Source organism: Choloepus didactylus, chromosome 12, assembly GCF_015220235.1.
Source record: "Choloepus didactylus isolate mChoDid1 chromosome 12, mChoDid1.pri, whole genome shotgun sequence".
NCBI lineage: Eukaryota > Metazoa > Chordata > Mammalia > Pilosa > Megalonychidae > Choloepus > Choloepus didactylus.
Genome location: NC_051318.1, coordinates 79,734,851 through 79,754,213, shown reverse-complemented (window position 1 = coordinate 79,754,213; position 19,363 = coordinate 79,734,851). Strand labels below are relative to the sequence as shown.

Sequence of the window (19,363 nt, the reverse complement as noted above, 5' to 3'; positions counted from 1 at the left end):
CAAAAAAAATTGAAGAAGAGGGAAAGCTACCTAACTCTTTCTATGAAGCCATCATCACCCTAATACCAAAACCAGGCAAAGATACTACAAAAAAAGAAAATTATAGACCAATTTCTTTAATGAATATAGATGCAAAAATCCTCAACAAAATACTCGCAAATCGAATCCAGCAGCACATTAAAAGAATTATACACCACGACCAGGTGGGATTTATTCCAGGTATGCAAGGCTGGTTCAACACAAGAAAATCAATTAATGTAATACACCACATCAATAAATCAAAGCAGAAGAACCATATGATCATCTCGATTGATGCAGAAAAGGCATTTGACAAAATTCAACATCCTTTCCTGATGAAAACACTTCAAAGGATAGGAATAGAAGGGAACTTTTTCAATATGATAAAGGCAATATATGAAAAACCCACAGCTAACATCACACTCAATGGGGAGAGACTGAAAGCTTTTCCTCTAAGATCAGGAACAAGACAGGGATGCCCACTATCACCATTGCTAGTCAACATTCTGCTGGAAGTTCTAGCTAGAGCAATTAGGCAAGAAAAAGAAATAAAAGGCATCCAAATTGGAGAGGAAGAAGTAAAACTTTCACTATTTGCAGATGACATGATTCTATATGTAGGAAATCCAGAAAAATCTACAGCAAAGCTACTAGAACTAGTCAATGAATACAGCAAAGTAGCAGGCTACAAGATCAACACGCAAAAATCTGTAGTGTTCCTATACACAAGTAATGTGCAACAAGAGGAGGAAATCAAGAAAAAAATCCCATTTAAAATAGCAACCAAAAGAATCAAGTATTTAGGAATAAACTTAACCAAGGACACAAAAGACCTTTACATAGAAAACTATAAGAAACTGCTAAAAGAAATTGAACAAGACCTGAAAAAATGGAAGAACATACCATGTTCATGGATTGGAAGACTAAATACAGTTAAGATGGCAATTTTACCTAAACTGATTTACAGATTCAATGCAATACCAATTCAAATCCCAACAACTTACTTTACAGAAATAGAAAAACCAATAACTAAATTTATTTGGAAGGGTAAGATGCCCCGAATAGCCAAAAATGTCTTGAGAAAGAGGAGTGAAGTGGGAGGTCTCACACTACCTGACTTTGAAGCATATTACAAAGCTACAGTGCTCAAAACAGCATGGTACTGGCATAAGGACAGATATACTGATCAATGGAATCGAATTGAGTGTTCAGAAGTAGACCCTCACATCTATGGACAACTGATCTTTGATAAGGCAGTGAAGCCGAAGCAACTGGGAAAGAGCAGTCTGTTCAATAAATGGTGTTTAGAGAACTGGATATCCATTTCCAAAAGAATGAAAGAGGATGTCCATCTCACACCTTATACCAAAATTAACTCAAAGTGAATCAAAGACCTAAACATTAGCACCAAGACCATAAAACTCTTAGAATAAAATGTAGGGCAATATCTTAAAGATCTTGTGAAAGGAGGTGGTTTCTTAGACCTCACACCCAAGGCACGAGCAACCAAAGAACAAATAGACAAATGGGATCTCCTCAAAATTAAACACTTTTGTACATCAAAGGACTTTGTCAGAAAAGTAAAAAGGCAACCTACACAATGGGAGATGATATTTGGAAACCACATATCAGATAAGGGTTTAATATCCTGAATATATAAAGGAATCCTGCATCTCAATAACAGAAAGACAAACAATCCAATTAAAAAATGGGCAAAAGACATGAACAGACATTTTTGTGAAGAGGAAACACAAATGGCTCAAAAGCATATGAAAACATGCTCAACTTCACTGGCTATTAAGGAAATGCAAATCAAAACCACAATGAGATATCACCTCACACCTAGCAGAATGGCCATTATCCAAAAAACAGAAAATGACAAGTGCTAGAGAGGATGTGGAGAAAGAGGCACACTTATTCATTGTTAGTGGAAATGTAGAATGGTGCAACCACTCTGGAAGACAGTATGGAGGTTCCTCAGGAAGCTAAATATAGATTTGCCATATGACTCAGCTATTCCACTGCTGGGTATATACTCAGAGGAACTGAAACTTAAGACACAAACAGACATTTGTAAACCAATGTTTATTGCAGCATTATTCACAATTGCGAAGAGATGGAAACAGCCCAAATATCCATCAAAGGACAAGTGGATAAACAAACTGTGGTATATACACATGATGGAATATTATGCAGCTGTAAGACAGAACAAAGACATGGATCATGTAATAATGTGGATGAACCTTGAGGACATTATGTTCAGTGAAGTTAGCCAGAAACAAAACGACAGATTCTGTATGGTCTCACTAATATAAACAGACATTAATGAACAAACTGTGGGAGTTAAAAGCTGACAACACAGGTGACCAGGAGATAGAAAGAGGGCAGAGATCAGCCATTTGATGCTGAAGGACTACAGAATGTTTAGGATTGATTGCACAGATCCAGAAATAGATAGCATAATACTGTGTGATGGTAGCACAGTATTGTAAGTACACTGAACAAAGATGTCTGTGAGTAAAGCTGAAAGAGGTGGGATAGGAGAATGTATGACACCAGAGGTAAAGATAGAGGATAAAGACTGGGACTGTATAACGTGGCAAAAACTGGAGTGGCCAATGACTGTTACTAAATATACAAATATAAAAATGTTTTTGCATGTGGGAAAGCAAATGAATGTCAACCATGTAGAAATTTGAAAAAGGGATGGTATTCAGGAAAAAACATAATCAAAGCAAACTGGAGTCTATGGTCAACAGTAACATTGTAATATACCTCCATTAAATGTAACAAAGGCAATAAGCCAATGCTAAATGTATATGAGAAGGGGATATAGGGGAGTAATATGAGATTCTTGGTAGTGGTGTTATTTGCTGTCCTTAGTAGTACATTGTATTGTATGACATGTTATTTTTCTTTTTATCATTTTTTCTTATTGCTAAAAAAAAAACAATTTTTCTTGTAGTAATCAGTATGTTCAAGTGCTGATTGTGGTGATAAATGTACAACTTTATGATGATACCATGAACAACTGATTGTACACTGTGGATAAATGTATGGTATGTGAATATAACTCTATAAAATTGTAGGAAAATACATATATAGGAGTAAAAGTGTTGGAGAAAACATGGTGAGAGGGATGATGCCTCACTAATATGGACTAACTACAATGTGTAAACTCAGAATTGAATCTTAGAACATAGCCTAACGTGGACACAATAATTGTAATAGTCCCTAGATTGTAAGCTCTTACAGCAGATAACTCTATCCCTGAATTGTAAGGCCTATCTCTAAACTTTAAGATGCTGATCCCCTAGCGTATGTTGTCACAGACATTGGGACTGGCGGTTTGATGTGCTGAGCCCTCAAGCATGGGACTTGCCCTTATGAGGCTCATTACCACAAAGGAAAGTCTAGAGTTGTATGTGGTGGTGCCTGAGAGTCTCCCCCTGGGTGCCTCTTTGTTACTCAGATGTGGCCCTCTCTCTCTCTAACTGAGCCATCTCGACAGGTGGACTCGCTGCCCTCCCCCCTGCGTGGGACCCGACTCCCAGGGTTGTGGATCTCCCTGGCAACGCAGAGTATGACTCCCGGGGATGAGTGTGGACCCGGCACCGTGGGACTGAGAGTATCTTCTTGACCAAAAGGGGGATGCAAAATGAGACGAAATAGCTTCAGTGGCTGAGAGATTCCAAATGGAGTCGAGAGGTCACTCTGGTGGACATTCTTATGCACTATATAGATAACACCTCTTAGGCTCTAATGTATCAGAATAGCTAGAAGTAAATACCTGAAACTACCAAACTCCAACCCACCAGTCTGGACTCCTGAAGACAATTATATAATAATGTAGATTACAAGGGGTGACAGTGTGATTGTGAAGACCTTGTGGATCACACCCCCTTTATCTAGTGTATGGATGAGTGGAGGAATGGGGATAAAAACTAAAGGACAAATGGGGTGGGATGGGGGGATGATTTGGGTGTTTTTTTTCACTTTTATTTTTTATTCTTGTTCTGGTTCTTTCTGATGTAAGGAAAATGTTCAGAGATAGACTGTGGTGATGAACGCATAACTATGTTATCATACTGTGGACAGTGGATTGTATATCATGGATGATTGTATGGTGTGAATGTATTTCAATAAAACTGAATTTAATAAAAAAAAGAAAAGATGAGAGCATCAATGCTCATATTTAAATACAGACTGCAATCTTATTAGACCATTTCTTCCATGACTACAAGTGATGACAAGAAGTCTGGAATAATTTTTGTCAAAATATTTTTGTCATCATTGGCACTCACTTATCGCCTGTTGATGACATTTTGATACATGACATTTCTTGCACAGTTTCATTCTTTCAAAAGATAGTGAGTCAGAACCCAAGCTTTGGCAACCTTCTCATGTTCCCACATGTGGTCGGTATCTCTGAATCTTCCCCGCCACTACCTCTTACTCAGGGTCTGCAGCAGGGGGAACAGACCAGCGGGGAAAGAGAAGGGCAGGTAAGGGAAAGTGAGAAAACCAGAAAAGGACTGAATGCATAAAATCGTCTTCATTTCTTCATTTTAATGTTTTTGTGTTACTGGGAAAATTATCAATTAAAGCAAACTTCTACCTAAACACAGTGTCGAAAGTAAACAGAAAGATATTATTTAAAAAATCTTAAAAGGTAGAAGGTTGTACTTAATGCAGTATACATTACCTTAGAACGATAAGCCAGTGTCACTACGTGACTATAGGGATTTAATCTGGTCTGGATACAGATATCAAAAAATAATTAATTAAAAATTTAAAAATTTATTCCATAAGGTACTCATATTCAAGCAGTTGTGAGAAGCAGAAATAAGGACAGCCTAAGTCTGAGGGAGCATGGGAATATTTCAGAGAAAAGTAATGTTCAAGTCTAGATTTAAAGTTGGCAGAGACATGGAAGGGCTGATGGATGAGGCCACTGCAAACACTGCAGGTGTGAGGTGATGAAGGCTTGAACCAAAGCAGGGGGAGAAACAATATCAGAAGCTAATTAGGACAGACCAGTGAGGGATGTGGCCAATGACAGAATGGAGGAGGGCTCAAGGATGACTCCCATCCTTGGGAACTAAGGGGGAAAAGTAGGTTTTTTAAAAAAGGATATAATGAATTCAGTTTCTGGTGTGTTGAAGTTTAGCACCTTTTAGAGAGAGCCATATTATAGCTATTCTTCTACAGAAGACATAGCAATTTATGAGAATATAGGAGATATTCTACAACATGAGAAGGGCTCCAACCCCCAGGAGAACTATACAAAGAACCAAAGTGTGTAAAGGAAAGACAAGAGGGACAAAGGTAACACTCAGAGGAAATAAAAGACAGAAGAGACCTGAAAAGTAAAGTGAAAAGAACTGGCTGGGAAGGACAAAACCAGGAAGGGGAAAAAGATGCCATGGTAACCAAGGGAAAAACAGAAATTCAAACACGAGGGATAGCCAGCAATGTCACATGTTGCAGATAGGATCTGATGATCAGAAAGCCATTTACGATAGAGGAGTAAACAACTAAAACAAAAGAACAATAACGTAACTGAGAATTAACAAATATAATTATAGCTTACTGAATTTTACTTAGATGTTTACTAACTTCTGATATACTGTAATATAGCCAAAAGGTAAATACTTGTGTTATACTTCACTGAATTATAGCCCAGACGCCTTGATGCTTTGTTTTGTAACTGTAACTAAATAGCCTTATAATAATCTAGTGACCCTGCACTTGTCTTGTTTTGTAACTTAAGTCTTGTGATTCCATTAACAGCCCCCTAAGTGTTTATTAATGAAGAAACCTGAGACAACCCACCCCAATTCCTACCTCATCAGACTAGACAGGGCCACTCCTAACCAGAGACAGCAGGTCTGACATACACAGTAGCACAAAACTTTAAACTATAATAACCTAGGCCTCATTGTAATACTAAAAATCATGTCATCATATTAAGCCACTATTTTGCTCACATATGTCCTATGACCAAGAATGTAAGCTGCCTGTGCATGCTCCATAATGAGACTATCTCTAGCCTCGTCATGTCAAACCACTGTACTCATTACTACAAGCCCAGCTTTGCCAAGATGCTATAAAACTCTCAGAAGCTCTCCAGTTCAGTGAGACAGATTGGAAGACTGCAAGCCTCCTGTGCTCTTTGCATTGCGCTTTGCAACTAAACCGCTTTCTCTCTCTCTGAAACCCTGGTGTCATAGACTGGCTGTTATGTGCATTGGGCAGTGAGCCCGGCCTGGCCAAACAACAACAAAAAGTTAAAAGCTACTGGTTAAAACAGCCCAAGTAAACTGTCTTTTGTGGAAGACAGGCTCTAGAGAGAATAAGATAGAAGAGAAGCTAAAGCAAAGCATACATTAGCTTCCTACGGACAGGCAGTGGATTCCATGAAAGAAGCTGGCCTGGGTTATTCTAAGAGAGACCACATCCAAAAGGACCAGTTGAAAGAACAAAGTGAACCCAACAGAAGAAGAGACCCATGGAAGACAGGGGCAGATGTCACCAGTGACAAGGGAACTGCAAGTGAGATTAGAGGGAGGGGAGCCACAAAAATACTATGGAAACCAGGAATAGCATTTGTATATCTTTCACAACTGTGGTAGGCAGAATGATCCCCCCAAAGGTATCCACACCCTAATTCCTAGAACCTGTGAATATGTTACATCACATGTAATTAAGATTGTGAACCGTTAGAAAGGGAAATTATCTTGGACTGTCTAGGTGAGCCCGGTCTCATTACGTGAGCTCTTAAAAGCAGAGAATTTTCTTTGGATAGGAGTAGAAGTTAAATGCAGAAGGGGAAGTTAGAGAGATTCCAAGCATGGGAAGGATTATTGCCGTTACCTGCTCTGAGATGTAGGGACCCATGTAAAGGTCAGGAGAAAGGATTCTAGGAGTTATGACAGGACTCCAGCTGACAACCTCAGTCCTACAGCTGCAGAGAACTGGATTCTGCCAACAACCCAAACAAGTCTGGAAGAGGAGACTTCAAAGCCTCCCAGTAAGAGTCCCGTCCTGCCAGCACCTTGACCTTGGGAAACTTAGAGAGAGAAACCAGTCAAACCAACTGGACTTCTGACCTACAGAACTATGAGATAATAAATTTGTGGTAGTTGGACACAGCAGCCATAGATAACTAATATAACACCCTCGGGTAGCAACGCCGGATGGCAAGTGCTATAGGCCTTCCTGCCTCCTTCTCCAATCTAATCCTGGAGAAGAAAGAATCAGTCTAGTAAGGAAGAAAGAAAAACAGAAAAGCAAGGTTGGGAAACAGAGAAAAGGCTAAGCACACACACCACACACCCCCATAACAAGAACCCCCACTGGAGACCCCAAATGCAGCAACCTTAAGTTGCGAAAAGGGAAAAGCTCCCTTTGGATGAAAATTAATTGTTTTTTAATTAAAGCTAGGTTTTTTAGTATTGGCAACAGCAACCAGACAGTCATGGGACCTGCCTGGGATTTTATCCAGGGGCAGAAAAGAACAGTCTTAGAGGGCTGATTTGAAAAAGTAACAGCTGGAATAAACAAGTCATTTTCAGCTTGTACCTACCATACCCACCTCATTCAAAAAAAAACCAATTACAAATGAGTTCAAGAAGAACCACTAAAACTGACTTCCAGAAATGGAAGTTGTACATACAATGATCAATGATGTTTGCAGAAGTAATTCACACTTCTGAGATCCAGGGGGGAACAAAGATGGGCTTTCAGCTAAATATTCTGCTTTCACCAAAAGACAAAGGTGAAAAAAGACCTTCAGAAGTATAACTAGGAATTCATCACTAAGAAAGCACACCAAAACTACACTATTATGCAGAGACCAAGTACATCAATTGGCTAGGTAAAAGTAAAATGAGTATAAATGTTGAAGTATTACACAGTACTTGGCATACATTAAGTAATCAACTCAACACACTCTCTTTCTAAGGACTGTCTTGATGGAGAAAAAGAGGTGTTCTTCATAACGGCTTCATGTAAAAATCATTTAATCACCTTTGATAATGTTAAATAATAACTTTAAAAATTACACAATGCAAAAACAAAGGATCTAGATGCCAAAAGGTTAAAATGCCTGATTTATTATTGAATTGCTTTCTCCAAAGAATTGTTCTTAACAAAAATATTATAGATATGTACAAGCCAAAAATCAAACCCAATTCAGAGCCACCATCCTCTGCAGACACAGAAACAGTTTTAAATTTGTCAAAAGTACAGTACCCTGAAACCCTGAGAAATATCACTAATCTGTGTTTAAAGAAAGAAAAAGACCTTTCCGACCTTCAAAGACCTTTTGACTTTAGAATCATCAGCAGGTTTTCCCTACTGATTACTGTGATGCAGTCAAGGAATCAGAAAGGGAAGGAAAGGAACTGTTCCTTATTTTCTAAGAAGACCTTAGTTGTGACTAACTTATTCTCTAGCAAATTAGGCAGCCCTAAGAAAGTAACAATTCGACTTCACTTCTGCTGAGTAAAGTGAGCGTTTGATTACAAAAGATCTGCTGCCAACAGGGAGACTTGATTAAGATTTAACAAGTGATCTGCCCCAGTTATTAAATATGTATTCTGTAAATGCCTCAAAAATGTCAATATCTATCTGCCCTGTTTATACAATTACAATTGATAGTCTTGCCCTTCTCCTGGCTAAGAGTAACAGACAAATACTTCTAAGGTAATCTTGTTCAGAAGAGAATACTGTAAACTATATTCAATATTTTCTAGGTAGTTGTATTTTTAACATCTCCTGATAATAAAACGTGGTCCCCATAAATCTTTAATTTCAATGGGCTACTTGCTCAGGTGGCACCAGTATTTAAGATCCCTCCCTCCCCCCAAATTTTTTAAAAAGGTGAACCAAAAAAGTACTATTTCAGAATCTCACAGTTAATTTAAGTGAGTGGTTCTATGCCTGATGCACAGAGGGGGAGGAAAGGGCACTTTACTATCGAGTCCTCAGAGGTAGTATTGAAGAGGACCTGCACACGAGCCTCATTAGCAGATGTGAAGTCTAGCAAAAAAGAATAAGTTTTCTTTGTTCTTGGCTGAAATTTTATCACCTCATGGTGATAAAAAGAGTTAAAGAGTGATATGTGTGTGGTTAACAAAAAACAAAATTAATAAGCACTTCATGAAGACCTGACAGGTACGATTTGCCTAAACCAAGCATTCATACCAAAAAAATAACAATAAAAATGATGCTCAGCAATAAAAAGTTAGGAAACACTGAAACTGATGAAAAACTCTAAGAAGACCAAAACTAGGTATTATTTCTCTCTCGGATCTTCTGAAGCTCCACGTGTAATGCCGGGCACAAATACTTATAGACGAATAGGAAATAAGGTAGTGTGGTATAATGACAAAATACATGGTCAATTTCAGTTGAGGCTGGCTATTGACTTCTTGTTAACTTTCAAATACATCTTAAACTCTAAACTAAACAGGAATGTAATAGTTTCCATTAAGAACTAAAATGCTTACAAGGCTGCCAAAACCATTATGTGAAAGAATAGACATACAGTATAAATCCAACTCTGAAATAATATACAACTCCTCAGAATGGCATACAAAATCCTTTCATAGTCTTCTCCCCAAATTATCATTCCAATCTAATTTTTCCAACCTCTCACTGGTCCTCCCATGAGCTATTTGTACACTAGTTTTCTGTCTTTGCTTATTGCTATTTCCACTACCTCAACAGAATTCCCTCCCTCTGCTTATCTAATCTTATTCTCTCCAAGACCTAGTTCTAGTTCACCCTCTCTACTAAATTTCCTAAACTACTAGAATATCCTTTCCATTTTGGTTTCCCTTAAGACAATTAGGTATCTCAAAATTTAAAGTAATTTGTTCCTAATCTGAACTTATAAAGAACTTAATCATTAAATACTACTTTCAAGCATTTCTTACTCATTTAATTTTTCAAATGTTTGCTTTCAATCCTAGGAGATAAGCAACTTGAGGATAGGAACTATATATGTAAATAGGTATGTTTAGATTAAATTAGCACTGATTTTGTGGTAAACGGTTTGAATATATTAAACATATTTGCGTTATTGGTCAAATTAGTTCAGTGAGTTTGAAAGCCAGGTGGTGAGCCAGTCAGAGAATTACCATTATTTGGAACCAGCTGAAGAAGGCCCCAAATAATACCAGGTATTTTCTACGAGAAAAGCCACACACCCCAAAAAATGAGTGAGTTGAAGTCTCTACAGATATAACTGTCGCAGGAATATTAAAAAACTGGTTGTCTAAACAATTTAAAAGGAATAAAACAAGCAAGTAATAAATCAACATACTCAACAACATAAATAGCAGAGCAGTGTGGTGTCACTCAAAATACTACTGCACCCAAACAGAAAGACCACTTAGATAGCCATTCAAGACAAAAATATGCCACTCCATACTTCAGAGTGCTTATATTCTCCACACAAAATCTAAAACTAGTGTGACATTTTTCTTCAGATTATTTGCTAACCCTAAAGTTCTCTATGAATAAAATGCTATCTTAAGTGACATCAGAAATCACTAGGGAACAAGAGTTCCAAGTATGTTTTGTGTTCCACGAACATGAGAAAAAGCTAAAGTTTTTTCCTCAAACAGCATTTTATAAAGAATCAAAATTCTCACCATCATCTTTTCAAAAAGTTCTAAGAGTTTGTTCTCTGTCAGTGGCTTTGGAATATTTTCCATCATTTCTGAAGACGGCGAGGAATAGTCACTGCTTGCAAATGCAGTTTTCAGGCTGGAAAGTGGAGGTCTCTCTTTCTTGCTCCCTGGAATTCTTATGCTGGCAAATTTGTCCAACTACAGAGAAAGATAAAATAGTACATGGGTAAGTATTTCCTTCATCGAAAGCATTTATCTAATTCCAAAAACGGAAAAAAAAAAAAAAATCAAGGTTAATGACTGTGATATCATCAAGAGTCATTCAGCACTGAAATCTTTAAAATTAGAGATTAATAATAAAAATAAAAAGTAGGGAGGTGGGGCAAGATGGCGGACTGGTGAGCTGTATGTTTTAGTTACTCCTCCAGGAAAGTAGGTAGAAAGCCAGGAACTGCGTGGACTGGACACCACAGAGCAATCTGACTTTGGGCATACTTCATACAACACTCATGAAAACGTGGAACTGCTGAGATCAGCGAAATCTGTAAGTTTTTGTGGCCAGGGGACCCGCACCCCTCCCTGCCAGGCTCAGTCCCGTGGGAGGAGGGGCTGTCAGCTCCGGGAAGGAGAAGGGAGAACTGCACTGGCAGCCCTTATCGGAAACTCATTCTACTGATCCAAACTCCAACCACAGATAGACTGAGACCAGACACCAGAGAATCTGAGAGCAGCCAGCCCAGCAGAGAGGAGACAGGCATAGAAAAAAACAACACAAAAGACTCCAAAATAAAAGCAGAGGATTTTTGGAGTTCTGGTGAACATAGAAAGGGGAAGGGCAGAGCTCAGGCCCTGAGGCTCATATGCAAACCCCGAAGAAAAGCTGATCTCTCTGCCCTGTGGACCTTTCGTTAATAGCCCTAATTGCTTTGTCTCTTAGCATTTCAATAACCCATTAGATCTCTGAGGAGGGCCCTTTTATTTTAATCCTTTTTTCTTTTTCTAAAACAATTACTCTAAGAAGCCCAATACAGAAAGCTTCAAAGACTTGCAATTTCGGCAGGTCAAGACAAGAGCAGAACTAAGAGAGCTCTGAGACAAAAGACAATAATCCAGTGGCTTAGAAAATTCACTAAACACCACAACTTCCCAAGAAAAGGGGGGTGTCTGCTCACAGCCATCATCCTGGTGGACAGGAAACACTCCTGCCCATCGCCAGCCCCATAGCCCAGAGCTGCCCCAGACAACCCAGTGTGACAGAAGCGCTTCAAATAACACAAACACACCACAAAACTGGGCGTGGACATTAGCCTTCCCTGCAACCTCAGCTGATTGTCCCAGAGTTGGGAAGGTGGAGCAGTGTGAATTAACAAAGCCCCATTCAGCCATCATTTCAGCAGACTGGGAGCCTCCCTACACAGCCCAGCAGCCCAGAACTGCCCTGGGGGGGCGGCACTCACCTGTGACATAGCACAGTCATCCCTCAACAGAGGACCCGGGGTGCACAGCCTGGAAGAGGGGCCCACTTGCAAGTCTCAGGAGCCATACGCCAATACCAAGGACTTGTGGGTCAGTGGCAGAGACAAACTGTGGCAGGACTGAACTGAAGGATTAGACTATTGCAGCAGCTTTAAAACTCTAGGATCACCAGGGAGATTTGATTGTTAGAGCCACCCCCCCTCCCTGACTGCCCAGAAACACGCCCCATATACAGGGCAGGCAACACCAACTACACACGCAAGCTTGGTACACCAATTGGACCCCACAAGACTCACTCCCCCACTCACCAAAAAGACTAAGCAGGGGAGATCTGGCTTGTGGAGAATAGGTGGCTCGTGGACGCCACCTGCTGGTTAGTTAGAGAAAGTGTACTCCATGAAGCTGTAGAGCTGATAAATTAGAGATAAGGACTTCAATTGGTCTACAAACCCTAAAAGAACCCTCTCAAGTTCAGCAAATGCCAAGAGGCCAAAAACAAAAGAAAATTATAAAGCATATGAAAAAACCAGACGATATGGATAACCCAAGCCCAAGCACCCAAATCAAAAGATCAGAAGAGACACAGCATCTAGAGCAGCTACTCAAAGAACTAAAGATGAACAATGAGACCATAGTACGGGACACAAAGGATATCAAGAAGACCCTAGAAGAGCATACAGAACACATTGCAAGACTAAATAAAAAAATAGAAGATCTTATGGAAATTAAAGAAACTGCTGACTAAATTAAAAAGATTCTGGACACTCATAGTACAAGACTAGAGGAAGTTGAACAACGAATCAGTGACCTCGAAGATGACAGAATGGAAAATGAAAGCATAAAAGAAAGAATGGGGAAAAAAATTGAAAAAATCGAAATGGACCTCAGGAATATGATAGATAATATGAAACGTCCGAATATAAGACTCATTGGTGTTCCAGAAGGGGAAGAAAAGGGTAAAGGTCTAGAAAGAGAATTCAAAGAAATTGTTGGGGAAAACTTCCCAAATCTTCTAAACAACATAAATACACAAATCATAAATGCTCAGCAAACTCCAAATAGAATAAATCCAAACAAACTCACTCCGAGACATATTCTGATCAAATTGTCAAACACAGAAGAGAAGGAGCAAGTTCTGAAAGCGGCAAGAGAAAAGCAATCCACCACATACAAAGGAAACAGCATAAGACTAAGTAGTGACTACTCAGCAGCCACCATGGAGGCGAGAAGGCAGTGGCACGATATATTTAAAATTCTGAGTGAGAAAAATTTCCAACCAAGAATACTTTATCCAGCAAAGCTCTCCTTCAAATTTGAGGGAGAACTTAAATTTTTCACAGACAAACAAATGCTGAGAGAATTTGCTAACAAGAGACCTGCCCTACTGGAGATGCTAAAGGGAGCCCTACAGACAGAGAAACAAAGAAAGGACAGAGACACTTGGAGAAAGGTTCAGTACTAAAGAGATTCAGTATGCGTACAATAAAGGATATTAATAGAGAAAGGGGAAAAATATGACAAACATAAACCAAAGGATAAGATGACTGATTCAAGAAATGCCTTCACGGTTATAACGTTGAATGTAAATGGATTAAAATCCCACATAAAAGATATAGATTCGCAGAATGGTTCCAAAAAAATGAACCATCAATATGTTGCATACAAGAGACTCATCTTAGACACAGGGACACAAAGAAACTGAAAGTGAAAGGATGGAAAAAAATATTTCATGCAAGCTACAGCCAAAAGAAAGCACGTGTAGCAATATTAATATCAGATAAAATAGACTTTAAATGCAGGGATGTTTTGAGAGACAAAGAAGGCCACTACATACTAATAAAAGGGGCAATTCAACAAGAAGAAATAACAATCGTAAATGTCTGTGCACCCAATCAAGGTGCCACAAAATACATGAGAGAAACACTGGCAAAACTAAAGGAAGCAATTGATGTTTCCACAATAATTGTGGGAGACTTCAACACATCACTCTCTCCTATAGATACATCAACCAGACAGAAGACCAATAAGGAAATTGAAAACCTAAACAATCTGATAAATGAATTAGATTTAACTGACATATACAGGACATTATATCCCAAATCACCAGGATACACATACTTTTCTAGTGCTCATGGAACTTTCTCCAGAATAGATCATATGCTGGGACATAAAACAAGCCTCAATAAATTTTAAAAGATTGAAATTATTCAAAGAACATTCTCTGACCACAATGGAATACAATTAGAAGTCAATAACCATCAGAGACTTAGAAAATTTACAAATACCTGGAGGTTAAACAACACACTCCTAAACAATCAGTGGGTTAAAGAAGAAATAGCAAGAGAAATTGCTAAATATATAGAGACGAATGAAAATGAGAACACAACATACCAAAACCTATGGGATGCAACAAAAGCAGTGCTGAGGGGGAAATTTATAGCACTAAACGCATATATTAAAAAGGAAGAAAGAGCCAAAATCAAAGAACTAATGGATCAACTGAAGAAGCTAGAAAATGAACAGCAAACCAATCCTAAACCAAGTAGAAGAAAAGAAATAACAAGGATTAAAGCAGAAATAAATGACATAGAGAACAAAAAAACAATGGAGAGGATAAATATCACCAAAAGTTGGTTCTTTGAGAAGATCAACAAGATTGACAAGCCCCTAGCTAGACTGACAAAATCAAAAAGAGAGAAGACCCATATAAACAAAATAATGAATGAAAAAGGTGACATAACTGCAGATCCTGAAGAAATTAAAAAAATTATAAGAGGATATTATGAACAACTGTATGGAAAAAAACTGGATAATGTAGAAGAAATGGACAATTTCCTGGAAACATAGGAACAACCAAGACTGACCAGAGAAGAAATAGAAGACCTCAATCAACCCATCACAAGCAAAGAGATCCAATCAGTCATCAAAAATCTTCCTACAAATAAATGCCCAGGGCCAGATGGCTTCACAGGGGAATTCTACCAAACTTTCCAGAAAGAACTGACACCAATCTTACTCAAACTCTTTCAAAACATTGAAGAAAATGGAACACTACCTAACTCATTTTATGAAGCTAACATCAATCTAATACCAAAACCAGGCAAAGATGCTACAAAAAAGGAAAACTACCGGCCAATCTCCCTAATGAATATAGATGCAAAAATCCTCAACAAAATACTTGCAAATCGAATCCAAAGACACATTAAAAAAATTATACACCATGACCAAGTGGGGTTCATTCCAGGCATGCAAGGATGGTTCAACATAAGAAAATCAATCAATGTATTACAACACATTAACAAGTCAAAAGGGAAAAATCATTTGGTCATCTCAATAGATGCTGAAAAAGCATTTGACAAAATCCAACATCCCTTTTTGATAAAAACACTTCAAAAGGTAGGAATTGAAGGAAACTTCCTCAACATGATAAAGAGCATATATGAAAAACCCACAGCCAGCATAGTACTCAATGGTGAGAGACTGAAAGCCTTCCCTCTAAGATCAGGAACAAGACAAGGATGCCCGCTGTCACCACTGTTATTCAACATTGTGCTGGAAGTGCTAGCCAGGGCAATCCGGCAAGACAAAGAAATAAAAGGCATCCAAATTGGAAAAGACGAAGTAAAACTGTCATTGTTTGCAGATGATATGATCTTATATCTAGAAAACCCTGAGAAATCGACGATACAACTACTAGAGCTAATAAACAAATTTAGCAAAGTAGCGGGATACAAGATTAATGCACATAAGTCAGTAATGTTTCTATATGCCAGAAATGAACTGAAGAGACACTCAAGAAAAAGATACCATTTTCAATAGCAACTAAAAAAATCAAGTACCTAGGAATAAACTTAACCAAAGATGTAAAAGACCTATACAAAGAAAACTACATAACTCTACTAAAAGAAATAGAAGGGGACCTTAAAAGATGGAAAAATATTCCATGTTCATGGATAAGACGACTAAATATCATTAAGATGTCAATTCTACCCAAACTCATCTACAGATTCAATGCAATCCCAATCAAAATTCCAACAACCTACTTTGCAGACTTGGAAAAGCTAGTTATCAAATTTATTTGGAAAGGGAAGATGCCTCGAATTGCTAAAGACACTCTAAAAAAGAAAAACGAAGTGGGATGACCTACACTCCCTGACTTTGAAGCTTATTATAAAGCCACAGTTGCCAAAACAGCATGGTACTGGCACAAAGATAGACATATAGATCAATGGAATCGAATTGAGAATTCAGAGATAGACCCTCAGATCTATGGCCGACTGATCTTTGATAAGGCCCCCAAAGTCACTGAACTGAGTCATAATGGTCTTTTCAACAAATGGGGCTGGGAGAGTTGGATATCCATATCCAAAAGAATGAAAGAGGACCCCTACCTCACCCCCTACACAAAAATTAACTCAAAATGGACCAAAGATCTCAATATAAAAGAAAGTACCATAAAACTCCTAGAAGATAATGTAGGAAAACATCTTCAAGACCTTGTATTAGGCGGCCACTTCCTAGACTTTACACCCAAAGCACAAGCAACAAAAGAAAAAATAGATAAATGGGAACTCCTCAAGCTTAGAAGTTTCTGCACATCAAAGGAATTTCTCAAAAAGGTAAAGAAGCAGCCAACTCAATGGGCAAAAATTTTTGGAAACCATGTATCTGACAAAAGACTGATATCTTGCATATATAAAGAAATCCTACAACTCAGTGACAATAGTACAGACAGCCCAAGTATAAAATGGGCAAAAGATACGAAACGACAGTTCTCTGAAGAGGAAATACAAATGGCCAAGAAACACATGAAAAAATGTTCAGCTTCACTAGCTATTAGAGAGATGCAAATTAAGACCACAATGAGATACCATCTAACACTGATTAGAATGGCTGCCAGTAAACAAACAGGAAACTACAAATGCTGGAGGGTATGTGGAGAAATTGGAACTCTTATTCATTGTTGGTGGGACTGTATAATGGTTCAGCCACTCTGGAAGTCAGTCTGGCAGTTCCTTAGAAAACTAGATATAGAGTTACCATTCGATCCAGCGATTGCACTTCTCGGTATATACCCGGAAGATCGGAAAGCAGTGACACGAACAGATATCTGCACGCCAATGTTCATAGCAGCATTATTCACAATTGCCAAGAGATGGAAACAACCCAAATGTCCTTCAACAGATGAGTGGATAAATAAAATGTGGTATATACACACGATGGAATACTACGTGGCAGTAAGAAGGAATGATCTCGTGGAACATATGACAACATGGATGAACCTTGAAGACATAATGCTGAGCGAAATAAGCCAGACACAAAAAGAGAAATATTATATGCTACCACTAATGTGAACTTTGAAAAATGTAAAACAAATGGTTTATAATGTAGAATGTAGGGGAACTAGCAATAGAGAGCAATTAAGGAAGGGGGAACAATAATCCAAGAAGAACAGATAAGCTATTTAACGTTCTGGGGATGCCCAGGAATGACTATAGTCTGTTAATTTCTGATGGATATAGTAGGAACAAGTTGACAGAAATGTTGGTATATTAGGTAACTTTCTTAGGGTAAAGTAGGAACATGTTGGAAGTTAAGCAGTTATCTTAGGTTAGTTGTCTTTTTCTTATTCCCTTGTTATGGTCTCTTTGAAATGTTCTTTTATTGTATGTTTGTTTTCTTTTTAACTTTTTTTTCATACAGTTGATTTAAAAAAGAAGGGAAAGTTAAAAAAAAAAAAGAAAAACAAGGAAAAAAAGATGTAGTGCCCCCTTGAGGAGCCTGTGGAGAATACAGGGGTATTCGCCTACCCCACCTCGATTGGTTGCTAACATGACCGCAGACATAGGGGACTGGTGGTTTGATGGGTTGAGCCCTCTACCACATGTTTTACCCTTGGGAAGACGGTTGCTGCAAAGGAGAGGCTAGGCTTCCCTATGGTTGTGCCTAAGAGCCTCCTCCCAAATGCCTCTTTGTTGCTCAGATATGGCCCTCTCTCTCTCTGGCTAAGCCAACTTGAAAGGTGAAATCACTGCCCTCCCCACTACGTGGGATCAGACACCCAGGGGAGTGAATCTCCCTGGCAACGTGGAATATGACTCCCGGGGAGGAATGTAGACCTGGCATCGTGGGACGGAGAACATCTTCTTGACCAAAAGGGGGATGTGAAAGGAAATGAAATAAGCTTCAGTGGCAGAGAGATTCCAAAAGGAGCCGAGAGGTCACTCTGGTGAGCACTCTTATGCACACTTTAGACAACCCTTTTTAGGTTCTCAAGAATTGGGGTAGCTGGTGGTGGATACCTGAAACTATCAAACTACAACCCAGAACCCATGAATCTCGAAGACAGTTGTATAAAAATGTAGCTTATGAGGGGTGATAATGGGATTGGGAAAGCCATAAGGACCACACTCCACTTTGTCTAGTTTATGGATGGATGAGTAGAAAAATAGGGGAAGGAAACAAACAGACAAAGGTACTCAGTGTTCTTTTTTACTTCAATTGCTCTTTTTCACTCTAATTATTATTCTTGTTATTTTTGTGTGTGTGCTAATGAAGGTGTCAGGGATTGATTTAGGTGATGAATGTACAACTATGTAATGGTACTGTGAACAATCGAAAGTACGATTTGTTTTGTATGACTGCGTGGTATGTGAATATATGTCAATAAAATGAAGATAAAAAAATAAAAAATAAAAATAAAAAGTAATGAAAAGTTTTCAGTAACATCCTGGGAAAACAGACTACCCCAAAAGATTCCTTCTAATTAAAATGATGGAATTATACAATTGAGATTTAAGTGACAGGTAATCTTTGCTTTATAAATTAGCAGTTTTAGAAAGGTCACTTAGTTAGTGGCAGCACTCACACTAGTACTCAGTGCCCTTCCCTCCAACTGGTCCAGTGCTCTTTGATAATGCATACTACCTCCTGAGATAAAAACAATTTATAAATTTGGAGAACTGAATTCTGCTTTTATCTTCATTGCTTGCTGACTGAAGAAACAACACATTTCCCTTTTTGCTCAGGCTAGTTGTCGTAATTTGAATTATATACCCCAATTTAGACACGTTTTTAATTTGCATTCCTGTGAGCGTGAACGAATTGTAGATAGGATTTCTTAAAGATGTGATTTTTTTAAAGTGTAGCCCAACTGAAAGAGGGTGGTTCTTTATCAAGATTAGTGGAGGCCTTCTAAAGAGAAACCACAGGAAGGAGCCAGAAGC

The 19,363-nt window shown here is 38.5% G+C and overlaps 1 protein-coding gene across 1 annotated transcript in view; it reads right to left on the bottom strand.

The window, feature by feature from the left end:
• The window catches only part of DIAPH3 (diaphanous related formin 3), a 584,600-nt gene that overhangs the window by 509,105 nt on the left and 56,132 nt on the right, over positions 1-19,363 (bottom strand). The window contains exon 3 of the mRNA XM_037800254.1: positions 10,683-10,859. Within this exon, the coding sequence (XP_037656182.1) occupies positions 10,683-10,859 (177 nt within the window). The remainder of the gene's footprint in view (positions 1-10,682; positions 10,860-19,363) is intronic.